Here is a 22,957-nt window from a genome sequence, read left to right on the forward strand (position 1 = left end):
CCTGCCAACCCCACCAGTGCCGGCTGCCCTCCCTCCCCAGTGCCGGCTGCCTGTCCCCCCCCACCCCCCCAGTGCCGGCTGCCTGTCCCCTGCCAACCCCACCAGTGCCGGCTGCCCTCCCCCATGTCAGCCCCCCCCCCCCAGTGCCAGCTACCCGCCCCCCCCCACCCCCGCAGTGCCGGCTCCCCGTCCCGTGCCAACCCCCCCCCAGTGCCACCCCACGCCCCTCCAAAGCGCCCCGAGGCGCAGTCCCTCCTCCCCAGCCTCCCCCCAGTTCCAGCCCCCGCCCCCCAGCGCCCCCCAGCCCCCGGCCGCGCTCACCGGGGGGCTCCGGGGCGGCGGGATCCCGACCAGGCAGAAGGCGACTCCATTCATCGGGGAGCCGGCGGCGCTGGGCACCGAGCGGGCGGCCGGGCGCGGGGGACGGGCTGGGGCTGGGGCGGCCCCGGCTCCGGCTCCGGCTCCGCCTCCTCCGGGCTCCAACGCGGCAGCTTCCCCGCCCTGAGCCGAGCGGGCCGAGGGCGGGGCTGGCACGGCCAGGGACGGACCGAGAGACACACGGACAGGGGCAGGCAGGGACAGACACGGGGACAGGGACAGGCAGGGAGAGACACCAGGACACAGGGACAGGGACAGGCACAGACAGACACAGGGACAGACACCAGGACACAGGGACAGGGACAGGGACAGACAGACACAGGGACAGACACCAGGACAGAGGGACAGGGAGGGGCACGGACAGACACCAGGACAGAGGGACAGGGACAGGCACAGACAGCCACAAGGACAGACACTAGGACAGAGGGACAGGGACAGGCACAGACAGACACAAGGACAGACACTAGGACAGAGGGACAGGGACAGGCACAGACAGACACAAGGACAGACACTAGGACAGAGGGACAGGGAGGGGCACGGACAGACACAAGGACAGACACTAGGACAGAGGGACAGGGGCAGGCACGGTCAGACACAGGGACAGACACTAGGACAGAGGGACAGGGAGGGGCACAGTCAGACACAGGGACAGACACCAGGACAGAGGGACAGGGACAGGCACAGACAGCCACAAGGACAGACACCAGGACAGAGGGACAGGCACAGACACAAGGACAGAGGGACAGGGAGGGGCACGGACAGACCTCAGGACCAGGACAGGCACTGTCAGACACAGGGACGGACACCAGGAGAAAGGGACAGACATGGACAGACCAGAAACACTCCGGGACACAGACACCAGGTGAACGTCAGGGACAGGCCTGGACAGATGGACAAACGCAGCACAAGCATGAACGGACAGAGGGACAGGAGCTGGCCTGGCCAGACCCAGGCTCGGAGTCACACCAGGACAGACAAACGTCCAGGTGGATGGACGGAGGCTGGGATACCCGCCGCGGGCCCAGGGACCGGCAGCCAGCCCCGGGGCCGGGCAGAGGGGACTGGCACAGGGCAGAGCCCCGGAGGGGGAGTCCCAGCCTCGTTTCCTCAGAGAGACCCTGACATCAAGCAGCAAGGAGGGCGAGAGCAGTGGAAGGCACCATTAACCCTTTCTGCACCTCCCCGCCCCCTGCCGCTTTGTCCTCTGCATACGAACCCACCCTGGAGGCGCTGGCATGAAACACGGGGCATCGCCAACGTGTCAGGCCCCGTCACCTCCGCTCCGCCACGTCCCTCCCTCTGCCCTGGAACTTCTCGTGAACCCTCTCGGCATCAAAATAATCCTTCATCGGCTTTTAAAGAGTCACGCCGACAAACTCAATTCACACTCATGATTGCCATGGGGAGCAAAAACCTATCTCGGGGGGAGGGGGGTACGTCAGAGGAAAGATGATCCAGTGTTTTCACAGCGCGCCAGGGACTTGGCAATCTTGGAGTTAAGTCCCTTCTCTGCCACACACGTCCTGCGTGGCCCTGGGCAAGGCACTTAACCTCTCTCATGACTCTGTTCCCCATGTGTAAAATGGGGTCAATACATCACACGGGTGTCACATGGTGTTCCATACCAATGGCAGACACAGCCAATTAAAGCAAACTCACTTGGATGGCATGGTAAAAATCCAGCCTGAACTATGAGTGCTTAACAACCGTGGATTTTAAGATCGTTTTACTTTATGTAGCAGGCCTCATCGCCACATCAAATCCACCATGGCTAGCCAGTGCTAGAAATAACCTACCCCACCCCACCCCCGGTGCCACCACCGCTGACCTCACCAGGCAAAGAGAAATCAACCACAGAACTAAAAGGGAGACCTTCCCCAGAAAGCGGGGCGCGCAGAGCAGCCCACAAGACAAGGCTCTGGTGTGCGGGGGGAACATGGGGAGCATCTGTCTCCTTCCCAGTGAGAGTTTGGTTGGGGGTTTTTTTTGCATCTCACTTATGTGCAGCCCCTGACTGATTTTTCTGTGGGTGTGAGGAAGTGGGGAGTTTTGGGGCTCAAAGGGGGGTTACATACGGGGAGGCCTCAGTCCCTAAATGTTACTGGTTTAATGGTGGGGAGTTGGTTGTTGCAGAGAACAGCCCAGAACTGGAGCCACGGCGTCTGGTGCCCTGGTGATCTCGCCCCTGCTCAGAGGACACAGACAGTCCCGGCCAGACGACAGACAAGGGGTGGCAGAGGGGAGACCCCAGCGACCAGCCCAGCTGGTCCCCGCGAGGGGAGAACATTGGACGAAGGAAGGGGAGAAGAGAGGGGCCAGGCGACCCTGTGACCTGGAGAGAAGACACTGGCCAGGGAGGGGCTGCTGCTGGGGGTAATGAAGGCTCTGCTGGGAGCCTGGGGGCTGTTTTGGGGGGACAGAGAGCAGAGCAGGCAGGACTCACCAGCTGCAGGAGAGACGGCCGTGCAAGATCCGTTGCTGTGTTCGAAGCTCAATAAACCCTCCTGTTTGGGGCTGGCTGAAAGTTGCTCCGGTCTAGAGAACAGGGGCGCGCTATTCCCTCTGGGAGGGGAGGCCCCGGGGGGCCAGAGGGAGAGGACCCCCGCAAGGGGCTCACGGCACAGGCAGGCAGCTGGAGGCCCTGCAAGGCGCCGTCCCGAAGGCGGAGGGGCGGACCCCCCAGGTGAGCGTGGGGCCCCCACAAGAGGGTCACCATTCTGGAGTGGCTCCCTGAGAAGGGGCTGTCTCACTGCCGCCGGAGCGGGCTCCCCGAGAAGGGGCTGTCTCACTGCCGGACCGGAGCGGGCTCCCCGAGAAGGGGCTGTCTCACTGCCGCCGGAGCGGGCTCCCTGAGAAGGGGCTGTCTCACTGCCGCCGGAGCGGGCTCCCCGAGAAGGGGCTGTCTCACTGCCGGACCGGAGCGGGCTCCCCGAGAAGGGGCTGTCTCACTGCCGCCGGAGCGGGCTCCCTGAGAAGGGGCTGTCTCACTGCCGCCGGAGCGGGCTCCCTGAGAAGGGGCTGTCTCACTGCCGCCGGAGCGGGCTCCCTGAGAAGGGGCTGTCTCACTGCCGGACCGGAGCGGGCTCCCCGAGAAGGGGCTGTCTCACTGCCGGACCGGAGCGGGCTCCCCGAGAAGGGGCTGTCTCACTGCCAGACCGGAGCGGGCTCCCCGAGAAGGGGCTGTCCCACTGCCAGACCGGAGCGGGCTCCCCGAGAAGGGGCTGTCTCACTGCCGGACCGGAGCGGGCTCCCCGAGAAGGGGCTGTCTCACTGCCGGACCGGAGCGGGCTCCCCGAGAAGGGGCTGTTTCACTGCCGCCGGAGCGGGCTCCCCGAGAAGGGGCTGTCTCACTGCCGGACCGGAGCGGGCTCCCCGAGAAGGGGCTGTCTCACTGCCGCCGGAGCGGGCTCCCCGAGAAGGGGCTGTCTCACTGCCGCCGGAGCGGGCTCCCCGAGAAGGGGCTGTCTCACTGCCGGACCGGAGCGGGCTCCCCGAGAAGGGGCTGCCGCACTGGAGGGGGGTCCCCCACCCAGGGAGCCAAGGAGCCAAGTGTGGGCAGGACCTGTGAGCTGTGACAGTGGGTCAGGATTTCCGGGCCCTGGCTCGGGGCCTCCCGAGTATGAGAAGCCTCTAAATCGGGTGGGGAACCTCAGGCCGGCTCCCCCAAATCTGGCCCCCGAGGCTTGGGGCTCCCCCAACGCTGGAGCCCACCAAACCTGCTAGCCGGGGCCCGCTGTGCGAGGGGAACGTCTTTCTCCTTCGGGTCACGTCAGTGAGGATACGGGTGGGGGGTTCTCACTTAATTCCCCGATTGATTTTTCTCTGGGTCAGTGGCCCCTGGCTCAGAACAGGCTCCCCGCCCCTGTACAAAAAACGACTCGTTTTTAACCGACTCCTCGCCGCCGTTCCGGAAGCTACGCAACGAGAACACTTGGTTCTGTCTATTTTCAAGGTCCTTTCTGTTAGAATAACACACGGCTTTTTAGGGACGGGACTGCTTAACCGGTTACCCGGTGGGGGCTGGAGCAGCTCCCGGTCGGCGGGCAGGGGGGTGTAAGGGGGGCCGCTCCAGCTCAGCAGCAGGCCCCCCCGCCCGCCATCCCTGCTTCCCACGGGAGCATTAGGGAGAGAAGCCAGGAGTCCCGCCTGCCCAGTCCCAGCCGCATGCCAGATGTCTCCAGACTCAGAGGAGCCTCCCCCTTTTTTTCCAAGCCATCCCCACTCCGGGCCGGCGACATAATCAGTCGGGGGCCACACACACGAGAACCAAAAAAACCCAAAACCAAACGCTCACCGAGTGACCCCCGATCCAGGAGAGAGACGCTCCCCTTGCACACCAGAACCGGGGGGGGGGGGCAGGCTAATAGATTCTGTGGGCCCCCGCCCCGCGGGGAGTGGGGGGGGGGCTGGAGTGTCAACGCGGGCTCCCCAATGCTGGGGGGGAGCCCTGAGCCTCAGGGGCCGGATCCAGGCAAGCCAGGGGCCACATCCGACCCCAGGGCCTGAGGCCCTGCCTTGTGCCCGCACCCCACCTAGGATTAACCCAAGACATGTGCGGACAGCCCCCCCTTGCACCATTGCATCCTCCTCCCCCCCCAACCCGGGGGGGGGGGGAGGGATCAAGGCTCTAAATGCAGAAGGGGGGCCAGAGTTGCCATGGCAACTCAGCATTCCCGCGGAGGAGAGCTGCGGATTTCTCCCGGCCTGCGGTTTTTCTGCAGCCAGCGCCCAGAGCCCGGCGCGTCGATTTCATCGGCCAGAGGCCGGAGCCTCCAGCGGGGGAACCGATCGGGGTGGCGGGGGGGGATCCACAGCTGCCGAGCGGCCGCCCCGCAAGATCTGTCTGGAGGAAGCTCGTCCCGTTCGCCCACAGAAGTTGCTCCAATAAAAGAGACCACCCGGGACCCCCGCGGCTGCCACAAAGCCGCACTCCAGGACATCTGGAGACGAGCAGCAAGGATCTCAGCGCGCTTTCCAAACCTCAGTGGGCACGACTGACCCATGACATGTTACAGACCCCGAGGGCGTCTCCCTCTAGTTCCCAGATGGGGAAACCGAGGCACAGCGCAGGCAAGTGACTTGCTCACGATGACACAGCAGGCGAGTGGCAGTGAGGAACAGAAGGCAGGAGGTCTGGCTCCCTCCTCTAACCACCAGGCCACACTGTCCTCCAGTATATTTCTCACTAAAGCAGGGCAGGGAAGCCGGAGTCACTGCTCAGTCCTGCCACTGATTCACTGTGTGACCTTGGACACATCACTTACACTCCCCAGGCCAGAGGCCCAGCTGGTACAAAGCAGCAGCGCTCCATGCGGTTCAGTGGACTTGCATTCAACGTTCATACCCCAGCTGAGGAGCTGGCCTGCTTTGCCTCAGTTTCCCCTCTGTAAAATGCAGACCACGGTCCTACCTCGCAGGGGAACATGGGGTTCTAAAGCTTAGCTGAGTAATGCCTCCGAAGCACCCTGAGATCCGCGAAGGGAAACCCCACCCGTTAGTGCTGAGTACTAATCCACAGCCAGCGAGCGGAGGCAGAACAAACAGCCACACACAAAGCAGCTGTCCTGCAGCCGGCCGCGTGTTTTATTCCTTAACTTGACTTTTCGCTGGACCCCCTGGCGAACGGTCCAAGATTTTACTCTCGGCCTCTCTCTCAAACGCATATACACACCCACGCAGCATAAACACAAGCGTCTAATATAAATTTTCCATGATACAATTAAGAAAGATCATATCAACAACAATTTCCTCTGGGCATTGACCAGAATGACGGTAAAACAACAGAAACCGACTGACGGGGAAACTTCACTTACAAAGCCCCGCGTGCCCGTTTACAAGGAGGTTTTTTCTTCTCTCTCTCTCCAGCCCCTTGTGTCCTGAAGGAACTCCCACAGGCATAGGCCAATAAGAGGATCGAAACACGCATCTATTGGGGGCTCTTTTTGGAATCCCCTTCCAAACTCTGTCTGAAGAACAGAAATTAGAGCGAGCGAAAGATGGGATGGTCTGAGAGAAAGGGCACTAGACTGGAAACCTGCCGACCCGGCTCCAGCCACTGATCCACAGTCTGACCTGGGCAAAGTCATTTCTCCCCGAGCCTGTTTCCCTCCGTCTGGCTTGTGTACTTTGAGAAGAAGCCCTCAGGAGTACGAGACGCGAGTTACTGTTGGTGTGTTCGGTGCCTACCCCTCTAGGCCACTGTCTTAATCTTAACCACCGTGACTTGCCAGTTCTCGGTACCCAGCCATGTTGAAATGCAGCCTCCTCTGGGGTGGAAGATGGCAGCCGACAGGAATTCACCGCCCAGCCCAAGGAGGGGAAAAAGGACATGCCAGGGTTTCCTGGTGCTGTGGTGGGAACAGACAGGCCGCTGGTTGGAAGATCCCCTCTGAAAGTTCCCACACACCCGCCTGGAGGGCGATGGTACCTGGCCCAGATGGGAATGGGGTGAATCAGCCATGCCAGGGCGGGAACCGGGGAAAGCCCCTCCTGGGCTGAGAAATATCAAGGAGGCGGAAATTCCAAGGAGGGGAGCCTCGTGGGCACTGGCAGCAGCGGTGGGAAGCACGTCAGGGGTTTAACCACAAAGGGCCAGATGTTCCCGCAGCCAGCACCCAGAGCTGGGAAAGAGCTCGCCCCCCACGTGGGCATCCCAGCCCGGGGGCAGAGGCGCCAAAGAACCAGGCACGCCGGGTGCCAACAGCTGGTCGGAATCCGGGCACCGGGCGATTGGGAGAAAACCAAACCCACGTGGCAGCTGGGGGCCAGGATCGCCAAGGTAGTTAGGCACCCAACTCCCCTTGACGCTCCTAAATCCCTTTGGGCCCGAGTGCTTTGGAGAACCCAACCCTGTGTGATGTGGCCCTGCCGGGTTCGGCCAGCGCCCCCACAACAGGGACAGCGGGCGACTGCCTGAAAAATCGCCCGGCGCTCCAGCCGCCGGAGCAGGCTGCTGAGGGGCCCAGGAAAACGGGACCCACGTGCACAGCCACGGGGACGCCGGGGGATTTCTACTGACCGTCCCCTCTTAACGACCTCGTTAACGAACCTGGCCACAAAGCCCCCCCTAGCAACCAGCCTTGGCATCAGGAATCCGCCCCGCCAGCTGCCAGCTGCAGGGAATAAACAGTCGGATGCAAGCGACCGGTCACTTCCTCCCCACCAGGGCACAGCCAGACGGAAAGCGACCCCTCCCCAGGCACGCACGCTCCCGGGAGCACAATGGAAGGGGAGGAGCCGGCGTGTGGCCCCTCCAGAACGTGGGGCTCCCACGAGCCTGGGGGTGTCCTGCTGGGGGGGGAGGCTAGCAAGCTCCAGGCTCACCGTATCTCCTTGCCCCAGTTCTGTGTCTGTTTCACATCCCCCCATATCCCCGTCTCCCTCCTCCCCGTCTGTCTCCCCCATCCCCCGTCTGTCTCCCCGTCCTCCCTGTCTCCCCCTTCCTTCCTGTCCCCTTGTCTCCCCCATCCCCCGTCTGTCTCCCTTGTCCTCCCCGTCTCCCTGTCTTCCCATCCTCCGTCTGTCACCCCTGTACTCCGTCCGTCCCCCCATACCCTATCTGTCTCCCCCTTACTCCGTCTCCCCGTCCTCCCTGTCTTCCCTATCCCCCTGGCTCCCCCATCCTCCCTGTCTCCCCCATACACCTGTCTGTGTCCTCCATCTCCCCTCTTCTTGTTGTCTGTCTCCCCCTCTTGGATGTCTCTCAGGCTGCCCGCCCCCCACCCCGCCCCATTTTTACTGGATCACCTGTTCTTGCTCCCCTTCCCGGGAGGGCTCAGAACCAGGCACAGCAGAGGGAGGCATTTTCAGGCTCATGTTTGCCCCAGGGTGGCCTGGGGTTGGGGACAAGAGGTTTGGGGGGAGGGCAGGCCTGGAAAGGAGTGGTGGATACACGCCCCCTCCCCCCCCCACACACACACTCAGCACATCACTGGTCAGGAGTTCAGAGGCAGCGGTGAGGGGCCCCAGTGAGAGAACCCAGACAGACTGACATTGGGGGACAGACAGACGGACTCTCCCTCTCTAATTAGCACCCCCCATCCCCATCCTCACTCAAGTCATAACGAGGTGAAGCAGCTGCATTGTGTTCTCAATCGGAACACCCCAAACTTCACCCCCCAAACTGCTTCGCCGCCCCCCTCCCCCCCACGCCATAACCTGCCCCCTCCCCCGTTCCACAGCTCTGGGCGCCTCCCGCGCCCGGCACGTCCACACAGGCTGCAGGCCCAGGAGGGGTCGATTGCTCCGATTGGATTTTTCCCACCAGCCAACGCTGCTGAACGGTGCCGGAGGGAGGGGGAGGGGACTGGGCCAGGCGGGTCTGTTGGTGGCAGCAGGGGGATGGGTGGTGACATTTCCATGGGTGTAAGTGGGGGGCATGGGGGGGGTCACATACTCGGGGACTGTGGTACCGGGGGTGATGTTTTTAATAGCATCACTAAGAGCCGAAGGCCCAGTTGGCAGACTCACTGCAAGAGCGGATGGGGCAGGGTTCCCCTCCGACACCCCCAACTTCACGCTGACTCGGACTGATTAGAGGGGAAATCACTTCATGTCTGAGTGAGCTTTCCCCCAGCCATCTAATGGCATTAACAGCCCCCTGAGAGGTCTGTCTGGGCATCCACCGCCCTCTCTTGGATGAAACTGGAGCAGCTCTACTGTGTGTCATGGGCCACGTACTGCTAGAACGTTATGGAGATTCTCTACCCTGGTAGTAGGCTCCTGTTCACACCACTGACATTAACATCCACCGTTCCAAAGCCCCATTCATCCTCCCCAAAGCCCCTCAGACACTATGAATGCGCACAGGTGCGCCTCACCCACTACTGAAATGCAGCCACCTCTGGGGCGGAACACAGCGGCTGCTAAGCCTCTCTCAGTGACAACGAATGCTGTGTCCGGCTGCAAGGGGCAAGCGATCTCAGGGAGGCAGCTGGAATACAGGCGCAAGCATCCGCGGACAGGCCACCATCTGGCAGTGTGAGTTTGAGTCCAGCGGCCTGCTGCTGGGGGACCGTGGACCAGCCGCATCCCTTCCCCGTGCCTCAGTTTCCCCCTCTGTCTTGCCTATTTACCCTGTAAACTCACTGGGACGGGTGCCTCTAGGTGCAGCACCTGGCACCACAGGGTCCTGATCGCAGCGAACAGCTCTGCGAACCACGGACGCCACTTCCTGTGGTGCCTCGCTTTGGGGCCAGCCCCCTGCCACCCCCAACTCTGCACCCACGGGAGACAATCCAGGTAGGCAGGTGTGAGGGAGAGTAACCCAACCAGGGCCTGCCGTGGTGAATGGCTTACAGCCCCCGAGGGGTATCTCTCCCCCCAGGCAGGTAAAATCCCGTTTGATTGGATTACTGTCCTCAGTGGTGACAGGAGGAGCAATGGGCTTAAGTTGCAGGGGCGGGGTCTAGGTTGGATCTTAGGAAAAACGATTTCCCGAGGCGGGTGGGGAAGCGCTGGGCTGGGTTCCCTAGGGCGGGGGTGGAATCTCCGTCCCTCGAGGTGTTTAAGTCCCCACTGGACACAGCCCTGGCTGGGATGCTTGAGTTGGGGCTGGTCCTGCTTTGATAGGGGGCTGGACTCGGTGACCCCTGCGGTCTCTGCCCGCCCTGGGGTTCTAGATGAAGAGTGAGGGCACTGGGTAGCCGCTCCCATCCCTCCAGCGGCACTAGGATGGGCCGGGGGGAAGGGGGATGCCAGCCCCGGCCCCACCCCCTGGAGACCCTTTCCAGGATCCCTCAGCACCCTCTTCCAGACAATCCGATCTGAGCCCTTCCCGCACCCAGGCAAGGGGGACAGCCCAGGGGAGCAGGGAGCCCCCCCCCCCCCATTCTCCATCTGGGAAGTCCAGCCCCAGGGCCCCTCGCCCGGCCTGCACAAGGGGAAATGAAATCACATCCTGCCCCTCGACTCGCAGCCAAATCCCACAATGGACAAACTGCCCTCAGCCAGCCCGGGCACATTCCCTGCTCCGAACCTGGGCACGTGGGCTCTCCGGACAGGGCCCCGAACACCCGGCAGGAAGCGCCAGGCCCCGCTGTGCTGGGCCAGGCTGATACCCGCTCCCTCTGTGGGGTTCATGCGAAACCAGCAGCTTTAGCATGTCTGCGGGGAGGCAGCGTTGCCTAGTAATTAGAGCCGGAGCCTCCAAATGAGGGCGCCCTGGCTCTGGAAGGCATGTGGCGGGGGGGGGGGGGGAGAGGCAGGGCAGGGCAGGGCAGGGCAAAGTGAGGTGGGGGTGGGGCTGGGAACCAGGACTCTGATGCTCCTTCCTCTGTGGGAGGAGATGTGACCTCACAGCAAGAGGTGCAGGGCACCTGGTTCTAAGCCCGGCTTAGCCACTGACTCAGTGGGCCAGGCCCGGTGCCACTTCGTGCCTCAGTTTCCCCATCTCTGACAGCGAGCCCCCCCCCCCCACCTTGATAAACAGGCTTTGGGATCCCCAGCGGGGAGGCTGCTCACTAAGCGAGACTAGACCACCACAGTGCAAGGCGGTTCGTTCAGGATCGCTGGGCGCTCGGTCTCCAGGTGGTTCCCAGCTGGGGCCCTTCTGCAGCACCCAGGGCCGGGCGGGGCCCCGGAGCCCTTTCCAGACTCAAAGGAAGGGGGAGAGTAATGGCCCCTCCCCCATCTCCCCGATCAACCCGGGCCCTCGGGAACGATGCAGCTTTCAGGGGGGCTGCAAAGAGGCGCCCCAGTGAACTGTCCTGCCACGGAGGCCCAGTGTGGGACCCAGCGGCCTGCGTTCCCCGGAGCTGCCATCCCTTCAGAGCTGGGGGGCGCCTCCGATGGCTCCCGGGCACACGCCCAGCTCACACCCCACCCCGCCGTCATGGGCCCTTCGGTCCAGCCCGCAGCTGTGTAAACCCTCCTCCTCCGCTCCACTTCTGGCGGCTCAGAATGGGCCCCAGGGCCCCATGCGGCTGGGGGGGCTCCGAGAGCCCCGAGCAGAATTAAGAGGCACCGTCTGGACCCACGTCCAGATCCAGGCCCAGGAGTTTGTCACGGCCCCTTGGCGAGGTGGAGGGGCTGGGCCCAGGGTGGCGGGGGCCGGGAATGCCTGGAATGGAATCGAGGAGCCCCTGCAAGGCCACCCCCGGCCTGTCCTCCCCGCAGGCGGAGGCATCCCCTTGGAGAGGACGTGGCGGGCGGCGAGGGACGGAGTCGGGGTCCCCGCTGCCCAAGCGCTGAGCAGGGCCTGGGTGCCAGGCAGGGAACAGCTGACGCTCACATTCCGTGGAGAGAAAGAGAAAGGGCCCCCTCTAGCGAGGGCTGGTGGCAAGTGCCTGCCAGTGGCGGGGGGGGAAGGGGGGCTGGGGAGAACTGGGCTGGGGGGGGGGATCCCCGTCATTTCCCAGGCAACGCTTGGTGGTCTGCACAGTCTCACTGCGCTATCGGTAGCATCAGCCCCGGGGGGGTTAAATCACCCAAGGGCAGCAGGCGGGGCTGGGGGACACATGTGGGGTGGGAGTGCAGGCTCTGCAGACAGTGCAGGGGACACATGGGGGGGGGAAACACTTGGAGATCCACCCCCAGAGCCCTGCCAGAGGGGGGCTCACTAGCCCCCCCCTCCCCGGAGGATTGCAGGACTGGCCCTGGCCCTAAGGCAAATTGCCATAAGCAAAATGCATTTCAACAAACTTCGGGACAATATTGGCCTGAAACACGGTGTGTGTGCGCGTGCACATGTGTGTGCATGTGTGTGCATGTGTGTACATGCCCATATGGATGTGTGCATGCATATGTGTACATGCACGTTGTCTGTGCACTCGTGTGTATGGGCACCTGTGTCCGTGTGCGTGCATGTGTGTGTGTATGCACACACCTGTGTGCATGTGTGTAAGAGTGCACATGCGTGCACGCCCGTGTGAGTGCATGCGCGTGTGTGCAAGAGCATGTAAAAGTGTAAGCGTAACAAACCCTAAATATAGATCCAGCCCTGCGGATTCAGATCTCCCCTGGGCCAGACCCTCGGCGGCTGTCAATCAGCCCCCTTGACTTCCATGGGGTTCATTTACCCCGGCAGGCCTGAAATCAGGAGCCGGCCCCTCGCTCTGGTGAGTCCCCCCCCCTCCGGGTTCAATCCTGCACGGCGCAGAGCACGCTGGCCCGAGGTCGACAGGCCCGGTCCCTCCCGAGGCACTGCCGGGCGTGGCCGGATCGCCCCCGAGCGCCCCGCCAAGAGCCTCTCCCCGTCCAATCCGCGAGAGGGGCGGCCGATTGGCTCGGCAGCCGGGAAAGGGTTACCCGGCTCCCCCGCCTGGCGCGCGCAGCTCAGCCCACAGCGTGAGATAAACAAGAGACAACCCGGCTACAAACCGGGCTCTGCTCGGCGGGGGGGTCACAAGCTCTTAAAGGCCCCGCGGCAAGGGTGGCAATATAAAAACCCAATAACAGCACCCGGGGGGGGAGATTCCAGCACCCCCTCCCCAGCACCGCTAGCGAACGGCCACGCAGCCGGAAGGAGAGGGGGAGGCTTTGTGCTTGGGCTGAACGGAGGCATTTTAGGGTTCGCGGCGCCTCCCTTCCAGTCCCTGGGGGGGCACTTGGCAGGACGCGGGGAGCACCGAGCCCTGGGGACGTGGGTTTGCTCCCCGGCAGCCCAGAGTCCTTCAGCCTTTGCGACGATCAGCCAGCGGCGACGCGCAGGAGGGCCGAGGGCCAGGGCCACTCCCGGCCCCACGCGCCCCCAGCCTGCCCAATCAGCCAGCCAGCCGCATGCCACCCGGCTCCAGCTCACTGCCTAAAATTAACCCGGCGAATCAGGGCACAGGGGCGGTGCCAGAGCAGAGTGGCTGGGCAGCAGCAGGTGTAGGGAACCGGAGTCCTACGAACCCTTTCCGGACCCGAGCACAGCACCAGCACGGACACTCGGATCTCGGGGTTTGCCTGGCTGCGCCCCCTGAGCCCTGTCACCACCAGCCCGCAGCCCTCCCTGCCAGCTCAGCCCCAGGCTCCCCCCAGCCAGCTCTGATGATATAACCCACGTTCCCTCCTCCCCCCCGGTCTCCCTCGCTGCATCTCAGCCTGGTACCCACCAGCCACGCAGGCAGGATCCCACAGTCCCACGTGGCAGGGACACGTGTTCACCACCCTGAACCCTCACGTGCCTTCCCGGAGCTTCACGCGCAGACATGTCTCCTTCCACGAGGAACACGGGATTTCACCAACGCACGGCAGGCCGACGCACTGTGCACGCCGTACACACACGGGTACCGAGGGCCTCTCGGCAGGCATCATGCATGTACCACACACGCAGGCTCTCTCTCGATCCACACACACACACACAACCCTTCCCACACACTCTTCCGCTCCTAAGGCCTTCTCTCCACTGGGGAAAGAAGTGTGTTTTTTAAACCCAGGATCACTAACACGCTAACAATCACAAGGCCAGGGGTGGTTTTCACATGTGTGTAGCTGGTCAAGGCAAACCCTAGCAAGAACCCTACATTCAGGCTGGGTTGTGGACAACTCAGACGCAAGTTTCATACCCTCCTCCGCCACACACCTCCTAGGTGACCTGTGGGCATGTCACTTCACCTTTCTGTGCCTCGTCAAAATGAATCCACCAAGTAATTGTTCACCAATCTAGGCCCCCAGTGCCACAGAGTGAGTGTGTGTGGGTGTGGGGGCGTGTGCACACACACACGTGTTGGGGTGCGGGAGGGAGGGGAACCCAGAAGCACTAAATAAAACACTGCTGTAGATTCGGTGGCAGCTGTGCCATGGGATGCACGGGGCGCTTTGGATAGGAAGCCTTCCCTATCCATTCTGAACGGCTCTTTCGTCAGCGCTAGCGTGAACACCACCCCAGAGGCGGTTGCATTTCAGGGCGAGGTGAAGACAGAACTCACGTCAGTGGACTCGGCCTCTCGAAGCAGGAGATAGAAGGCCGGTGGAGGAGAGAGGGAAGATCTGGCAGAAAAGGGAGAAAGAGAAGGGGAGAGAATCGGGTTTGTCTGAGAGATGTTTGGACGCACTCAGCACAACCCAGCCCCAATCTGGATTTCCCTCCAGGCACTGCTGCAATGTAAATGCTCAATCAGGCTCACAAGAGAGAGCATGGCGGCCTTTGACTGGCGGGCGGTATGTACGCAGCCCTCCTTGCTCGGGCGGCCATTCAGACCCATCGATCATGCCCTTCCGTCAGGAGGGAAACTGACTCCCGATAACACCAGAACTGACTGGCGGGGTTTGACAAGGGAGGTGCGGCGGTCCCAGCCCACCAGGCGCGTAGAGATGCCCCCGCTAGCGAGCCGAGCTGGCTGAGACTCAGAGGCTCCAGTTCCAACGTTTCCAAATCCGGTTTGGGTCCGATTCGGAACGGACACGGGGGCAATTTGGACACAAGGACGCACCCCATTACGTGACTCAAAAACGGTTTCAAAAACTCAAACGTTCACCTTGCAGCCAATTGGAATCGAGACGATGCCGCGCGGTTTTTAGACAACCCTGCGTTTTCGGGTGGAAAACTTTTGTCCATCCAGGTTCACCTACGAGCCCACGTGCATCCGCTACAATATGCTCAGAAGAATCAGATTTTTAATCAAGAAACCTCCATTTCGCCCTGCACCTGCAACCCACGACATAAATCTGCCCCATGGATAACAACGGAAATTGACCCATATGAAGAGAGGCTAAAGCGACTGGGACTTTTCAGTTTAGAAAAGAGGAGACTGAGGGGGGATAGGATAGAGGTCTATAAAATCAGGAGTGGTGTGGAGAGGGTGAATAAAGAAAAGTTATTTATTAGTTCCCATAATAAAAGAACTAGAGGACACCAAATGAAGTTAATGGGTAGCAGGTTTCAAACTAATAACAGAAAGTTCTTCTTCACACAGCGTGTAGTCAACCTGTGGAACTCCTTGCCAGAGGAGGCTGGGAAGGCTAGGACTAGAACAGAGTTTAAAGAGAAGCTGGATAATTTCATGGAGGTTAGGTCCATAAAAGGCTAGTAGCCAGGGGATAGCATCAAGGATGTTTACGTGGTCTGCTCTGGCAGACGACGTCTGCAACTTGCGTTATGAACGTTTTCACTTTTGGGAGCTCAACGTCCACCATCCGTAGCGGGAGCCTGACTCTCCTCTGACCCTGCCCCCTCACAGGTTAAATCGATAAACGGAAAGAAACGCGTCACGACCAACCTCGACATTATCGGTCCCCATTATTAAAAGGTGCAAATCGGGCCCTGCCCAGCCGACCCGCCGGAAGACGCGCGGTGGGGCTGGAAAGCTTGATTCTCTCTCAGCAACAGAAGTTGGCCCTAGAAAAGAGACACCCCCCCTCACGCAGGGTGGGCAACAGAATTCGCCAGGCCCTGGGCAAGGTTGGGGGATGGGCTCCAGGCCTGCCGGAAGGGGCGGAGCCTCTGGCAGAAGAGGCGGAGCTGGGGGCTCACTGGCTTTGCCCATCTTGTCTAGTGCACTAGGCACGGTCCGAACACAGAATGGACAGTCCCTGCCTTGCCCTGCTACAATCAGAATGTTCCTTCTCTTACTTGCCTCCTGTTTGGCCCAGCTACAGGCCCCTGGAAAGCAATTCTGCCCAAGTCACGTCCCTTCTCCAGGCCTGGCTCTCAAGCCATGCTGCTCGACCGCCGAGGGCACCCACGGGACCTGGGTCAGACGTTTTCAAGCGAGCCTAAGGGGTTTAGGCGCCCAGCGTATTGGGATCTGGAATTTCTCTTCCAAAACACCAGCTTAAACCACGAGCACTTGGAGGTGCATGGCTGGCGGCGCCAGGAGCCCCGCGTGGCACAGCGGCAGAGGAGTCGGACCGAGCCCTGGACTCTGCCAAGTCGGGTCGGTTATGGGCCAGGCTCTGTTCTCAGCGGTGCTGTTATAAATCGAGTCACCCCACCCTCCGTTTACACCGAGCCCAGAAACCAGCATCAGCAGCTGCTCCAATCGCCCCTCCGAGGCCAGCCCCACGGCCTGTCTTCAAGCAGGGGCCTGAGTGTCCCTGTGCCCCCCACATGCAAGCCTGACCATCCCCGGGGATAGCTCCTGCTTTCCTGCTGGCATAGGCAGTCCTGGGGGCAGGGAATGCGAGCCAGGATATTTGGGGGGCTCCCAGTCACCTGCCCACACTGCCAAGCCATGGCAGCCCCACAGGGCAAGAGGTCAAAACAGCGATGGATTTCCCCCCCCACACACACCATTTGCTCCCCCTCTAACAGCCCCTCCCGCCAGAAACCCAGAGATCCTCCCCCAGCTCCCCACCCCCTCCCTCACCGCAGCCACGAACTGGTGGCCAAATTCCCGTCTGCGGGAAATACCCCAACCCCAAGAGCCTGGGGTCCGGCTGCCCATGGCCAGGGACAGCGACCCCCAAAGCAGCGTTGCTCCCCTCCCTGACCCCCGCTGGGAGGGAGAGGCAAGCGGCAACTCAGGGACTCCAAAGCACCCCCGAGCCAACACCCCGCCCCCGTCTGGCGACGCAGCTCCCACCCCCGCCTTCCGTGGGGCCCGGGGGGGCCAGGCCAGGCCAGACAGGCAGAGACAGCTCCGCCCGCTGCACCCGGCTTCCCTCCTCCTCCACTGGCGGAGGGGTCTGGCTGGGCAGGCAAGGAGGGGCTGTTCCCGCACCCCAGGGCGGGCAACCCCCCCCCCGGCCTTCCTTCCCGGACATCTGGATCCCCCCCACACTCCCATTCATCCCTGCACCCCCCCAGACAAGCCCCTCCCAACACCTGTCACGCAACCCCTCGGACAGCCCCAGACCGTCACCTCCCATAGCCCTTTGCAAGCCCCGGTGTGTCCCCCCCGCCTCTCTCTACCCGCTTCCCCCCCTTTTCCATCTTCTCTACTATCACTGTAATAAACTCTGGCGCCCACCTGCCCTGTTCCCCTCCCAGCACCAGCCTCCTCACCAGACCCCAGGACACCCGGGGTGGCCCACAGGAGCGACAGATCAGTGTCCCCTCCCCGCCCCGGTTACAATGCACCCCAGCCCTGTGTACACAGCTCAGCATGCACCCCACCCTATGCACAGACCCCCCCCTCCATTCCCAGAGCCCGCCCCTACCCCCCAGCACCCCACCCTATGCACAGACCCCCCCTCCATTCCCAGAGCCCGCCCCTACCTCCCAGCACCCCACCCTATGCACAGACCCCCCCCTCCATTCCCAGAGCCCGCCCCTACCCCCCAGCACCCCACCCTATGCACAGACCCCCCCTCCATTCCCAGAGCCCGCCCCTACCCCCCAGCACCCCACCCTATGCACAGACCCCCCCCTCCATTCCCAGAGCCCATCCCTACCCCCCAGCACCCCATCCTATGCACAGACCCCCCCCTCCATTCCCAGAGCCCGCCCCTACCTCCCAGCACCCCACCCTATGCACAGACCCCCCCCTCCATTCCCAGAGCCCGCCCCTACCTCCCAGCACCCCACCCTATGCACAGACCCCCCCCTCCATTCCCAGAGCCCGCCCCTACCCCCCAGCACCCCACCCTATGCACAGACCCCCCCTCCATTCCCAGAGCCCGCCCCTACCCCCCAGCACCCCACCCTATGCACAGACCCCCCCCTCCATTCCCAGAGCCCATCCCTACCCCCCAGCACCCCACCCTATGCACAGACCCCCCCCTCCATTCCCAGAGCCCGCCCCTACCTCCCAGCACCCCACCCTATGCACAGACCCCCCCCTCCATTCCCAGAGCCCGCCCCTACCTCCCAGCACCCCACCCTATGCACAGACCCCCCTCCATTCCCAGAGCACAGACCCCCCTCCATTCCCAGAGCCCGCCCCTACCCCCCAGCACCCCACCCTATGCACAGACCCCCCTCCATTCCCAGAGCCCACCCCTATCCCCAGCACCCCACCCTATGCACAGACCCCCCTCCATTCCCAGAGCCCACCCCTATCCCCCAGCACCCCACCCTATGCACAGACCCCCCCTCCATTCTCAGAGCCTGCCCCTACCCCCAGCACCCCACCCTATGCACAGACCCCCCCATTCCCAGAGCCCACCCCTATACCCCAGCACCCCACCCTATGCACAGACCCCCCCATTCCCAGAGCCCACCCTTACCCCCAGCACCCCACCCTATGCACAGACCCCCCTCTCCATTCCCAGAGCCTGCCCCTACCCCCCCCTCACATACACAGCCCCCCACCCACGCAGACCCGACCGCTACCCTTACCCCATGCACCGATCCCTCCCCCACCCTGTGCCCAGCCCCGGGCTCCATGCCCAGAGCCCCACCCCATGCCTAGATCCCTGCCCCCCAGCTCTGTGGTGCCCGCGAGCCCCCGCCCCCGCCGTGCCCCCTACCTGCTCCATGCTGCGCCCCTCAGCGCGCCCCCAGGCCGGGCCGAGCAGGGGGGAGGGCGGGGGGCGGCCCCCCGGCGCGATCCATGGGCCTCGCCTGCTCAGCCCCCCAGCAGCCGGCCCCGCTGCCGCGGCTGCTGCGAGCGGCGCCTCCCGCGCCGGGCTCCTGTGTCCGCCCCCCCCGCTCCCCGCCCAGCCCCGCCCGGGCACCGGCAGCCGCGCCCCACTGCGAGCGGGGAGCAGCCCCCCGTGCCCCCGCCAAGCCGCCAGCCCCACCCCCTGTCCCCCCAGCCCCACCCCGTGCCCCCCAGCCGCCAGCCCCACCCTCTGTCCCCCCAGCCCCACCCCGTGCCCCCCCAGCCGCCAGCTCCACCCTCTGTCCCCCCAGCCCCACCCCGTGCCCCCATACATCTGCCCCACCCCGTGCCCCCCCCAGCCGCCAGCCCCACCCTCTGTCCCCCAGCCCCACCCCGTGCCCCCCCAGCCGCCAGCCCCACCCCCTGTCCCCCCAGCCCCACCCCGTGCCCCCCCCAGCCGCCAGCCCCACCCTGTGCCCCTGTCTATCTGCCCCACCCCGTGCCCCCCCAGCCGCCAGCTCCACCCTCTGTCCCCCCAGCCCCACCCCGTGCCCCCATACATCTGCCCCACCCCGTGCCCCCCCAGCCGCCAGCCCCACCCCCTGTCCCCCAGCCCCACCCCGTGCCCCCCCAGCCGCCAGCCCCACCCCCTGTCCCCCCAGCCCCGCCCCACCCGGGCACCGGCAGCCGCGCCCCACTGCGAGCGGGGAGCAGCCCCCCATGCTCCCATACATCCGCCCCACCCCATGCCCCCCCCAGCCGCCAGCCCCTCCCGGGGCCCCGTCCATCTGCCCCACCCCGGGCCTCCCTCAGCCAGCCCCACCTCGTGCCCCCCAGCCACCAGCCCCACCCTATGCCCCCTCAGCCAGCCCCACCCTGTGTCCGCCCAGCTGCCCTGTCCCTCCCCCCCCCCCCGAGCCCTCAGCCCACCCTGGACCCTCCCATCCGCCCTGCCCTGCTCCCCAGCCCCAGCCCGTGCCCCCAGCCACCCTGTGTCCCCATCTATCCGCCAGCCCCAGCCCAGCCCCTGCCACACAGCCCTGGCCATGTCCCTGAAGCCATCCCCCCCCCCCCCCAGCTGCCCTGCCCGCACCCCCCCCCCCTCCATCCTGGGCTCCCCATCCACACACCCATCTGCCCTGCCCCATCCATGCCCTGGGATGTCCCCCCCCCCCCCGTCACTCTTCAGCTCCTCCATCCCCCAAACGCTCTGCCCCCCAGCAATAGGCCCCCCTCCCCCGGGTTACCATTATTTCAGGGCCCGGCCGGGCTGGCCAGCTGGCAGCTGAGGCTTGTCCCTCATGTGACGCTGCCCACGGCGGAATTCCTAGCCCGGGCGCGGAGGCTGCGACCGCGGCGGCGGAGACAACGGTTTAACCCTCCCCGGGGACAGGCGCCCTCGTCCCCGCTGCCCGAGCCCGGGGGGCGCCGCTGGGAGGCCAGGAGTGAGCCAGGCGACAGCCTCTCCCCAAGCCAAAGGCCCCAGAGCGGAGAAGGGGGCCTGAGCCCCAGTAGGGTGGGAGCCAGTCGCTGCCTTGGGCCGAGGGAATACGCTGGGTAACACTGAGAAGTCCCACGGCAAGCGGAAAGGGGGGGATGTCTCTCTGTCCGGCCGGGTTGCTCTTTCCCCTAAGGATCGCCCGGCGTGCCTCCGAGATATAATCCTCTCTCCGGTGGGCGTGTGGGTCAGCATCACTCTCCCCATTTCTCAGGAGGGGAAACCGAGGCACGGAGCCAGCACGTGACTAGCCCTAGGCCGTGCATTGATGCCATGGCAGAGCCAGGGATAAAAGCCAAGCATCCCAGCTGCAACCCCGGCTTTCCTGCGGAGCCCGCTGTCCCCACCCGAACCCCGGGGCGGGCGGACGAGGGGGGGGGATCTACGCTTGGGTTCATGTCGGCGAGCCCAGCAATTATCCTCCATGAGTAATTTGTTTGCAGTGTATGGCATGGAAGTCATCCACCCCTTTGGCCGAGCCGGCGTAAATATTTGCTTGGCAGGAGGGCCGTTGCCAGAAACATTTGTGTTCTTGGGAAATTCCCAAGGGTCACAAAAACGTGGCGGAAACTTCCAACGTCCAGGGAGCTAGGGCCCCCGCCTGCCCTGGGCTCTGCTCCTGGCCTTGTCACTGCCTCCCCGTGTGACCTCGGGCAAGTCACCACCCAGCTCCGTACCTCGGTTTCCCTTCCCCACCCTTTGGGTCTATTTGGACTGCAAGCTGTCTGGGGCAGGGATTGTTCCGTGCAGTTTGTACAGCGCTGTGCACAGTGGGGCTCTGATCTCAGCTGGGGCCTTCGGATACAGCAAATATGGCCTAGTGAAAGGGAAGCCGGGAAGGGAACGCAGACCACCCCCAAAATGGTGATGTCAGTAGCGCAAAGGACAGTCCTAGGACAAGCTGATGCCCCCACCCAGAACAGTCAGAATGAGCCACACGTGTAGCCATGTGGTTAGACACAGGGACTGTGGAAAGACTTCTGGGGTTTATTCCTTTTGCTGGGTGGGAGTATGTCCTAGTGGTTAGAGAGGAAGTTGACAACTGAGCACTTCCTTATACAGCTCCAGTCTATGGAAGAGAATGGTTCAGGGGTTAGAGCCAGGGAGGGGGAGGCAGGACTCTTGGATTCTGTTCCCTGCTCTGGGATAGTCCTGTCTAGTGGTTAGCGCAGGGAGGAGCAACGAGGCTTTCCCCCCCTCTTGGGAAGGAAGTGTGGGTGAGTGGTGAGAACACAGCCTGGGAAGGCAAGCTCCTGGGCTCTTCCTTCAGGCGTGGAGCGTGACATTAGCAAGCGGCTGCCCCTCTGGAAAACAATCGCGCCCCAGCGGAGGGCTGCTTGGAACGGGTTGGGGGGCGAAATGCGGCAGGGGGAAGGCAAACGCCTCCCCGAGCCGCCCAGAGGGGTGTTTGGGTCAACACAGAGGGCCCCGGGCAGCTGGTGTGTGAGCGACTGGCCAGCGCCCCCGCGTACCGAGAGAGCCAGCTCCTTGGGCAGAGATGCCCGGACTTTAACTCCCCCCTCCCCGGGGACACCGGGCCACAAAGTCTACTCTGGAGTGAGGAGCAAAGGGGAACTGGGCCCGGCCGCAGGAAAGGATCCAGCCCCGGGCCCCTGAACCCGACCCTGGGCCCGACCGCGGGAAAGGATCCAGCCCCGGGCCCCTGAACCCGACCCTGGGCCCGACCGCGGGAAAGGATCCAGCCCCGGGCCCCTGAACCCGACCCTGGGCCCGGCCGCGGGAAAGGATCCAGCTCCGGGCCCCTGAACCCGACCCTGGGCCCGACCGCGGGAAAGGATCCAGCCCCGGGCCCCTGAACCCGACCCTGGGCCCGACCGCGGGAAAGGATCCAGCCCCGGGCCCCTGAACCCGACCCTGGGCCCGGCCGCAGGAAAGGATCCAGCCCCGGGCCCCTGAACCCGACCCTGGGCCCGGCCGCGGGAAAGGATCCAGCTCCGGGCCCCTGAACCCGACCCTGGGCCCGACCGCGGGAAAGGATCCAGCCCCGGGCCCCTGAACCCGACCCTGGGCCCGGCCGCGGGAAAGGATCCAGCTCCGGGCCCCTGAACCCGACCCTGGGCCCGACCGCGGGAAAGGATCCAGCTCCGGGCCCCTGAACCCGACCCTGGGCCCGGCCGCGGGAAAGGATCCAGGCCCGGGCCCCTGAACCCGACCCTGGGCCCGGCCGCGGGAAAGGATCCAGCCCCGGGCCCCTGAACCCGACCCGGGGCCCGGCCGCGGGAAAGGATCCAGCCCCGGGCCCCTGAACCCGACCCGGGGCCCGGCCGCGGGAAAGGATCCAGCCCCGGGCCCCTGAACCCGACCCGGGGCCCGGCCGTGGGAAAGGATCCAGCTCCGGGCCCCTGAACCCGACCCTGGGCCCATCCGTGGGGAAGGATCCAGCCCCGGGCCCCTGAACCCGACCCTGGGCCCATCCGTGGGGAAGGATCCAGCCCCGGGCCCCTGAACCCGACCCTGGGCCCATCCGTGGGGAAGGATCCAGCCCCGGGCCCCTGAACCCGACCCTGGGCCCGTCCGTGGGGAAGGATCCAGCCCCGGGCCCCTGAACCCGATCCTGGGCCCGGCCGCGGGAAAGGATCCAGCCCCGGGCCCCTGAACCCGACCCGGGGCCCGGCCGTGGGAAAGGATCCAGCTCCGGGCCCCTGAACCCGACCCTGGGCCCGTCCGTGGGGAAGGATCCAGCCCCGGGCCCCTGAACCCGACCCTGGGC

General features: G+C 64.2%; 1 protein-coding gene across 2 annotated transcripts in view; it reads right to left on the minus strand.

Annotated features, from left to right (window-relative positions):
* The window catches only part of ARHGAP23 (Rho GTPase activating protein 23), a 119,970-nt gene extending 101,169 nt beyond the window's left edge, over positions 1-18,801 (minus strand). Inside the window, exon 1 of one of the 2 annotated variants that reach the window (XM_075911443.1) lies at positions 18,655-18,801. In XM_075911443.1, the coding sequence (XP_075767558.1) occupies positions 18,655-18,663 (9 nt within the window). In that variant the 5' untranslated portion in view covers positions 18,664-18,801. Of the gene's footprint in view, positions 1-321; positions 478-18,654 lie in introns of those variants that run through there. The other variant, XM_075911441.1, reaches the window with a different exon arrangement.
* Between the last annotated feature and the right edge of the window lie 4,156 nt (positions 18,802-22,957).

Source organism: Pelodiscus sinensis, chromosome 29 (genome assembly GCF_049634645.1).
Source record: "Pelodiscus sinensis isolate JC-2024 chromosome 29, ASM4963464v1, whole genome shotgun sequence".
Classification (NCBI taxonomy): Eukaryota; Metazoa; Chordata; order Testudines; family Trionychidae; genus Pelodiscus; species Pelodiscus sinensis.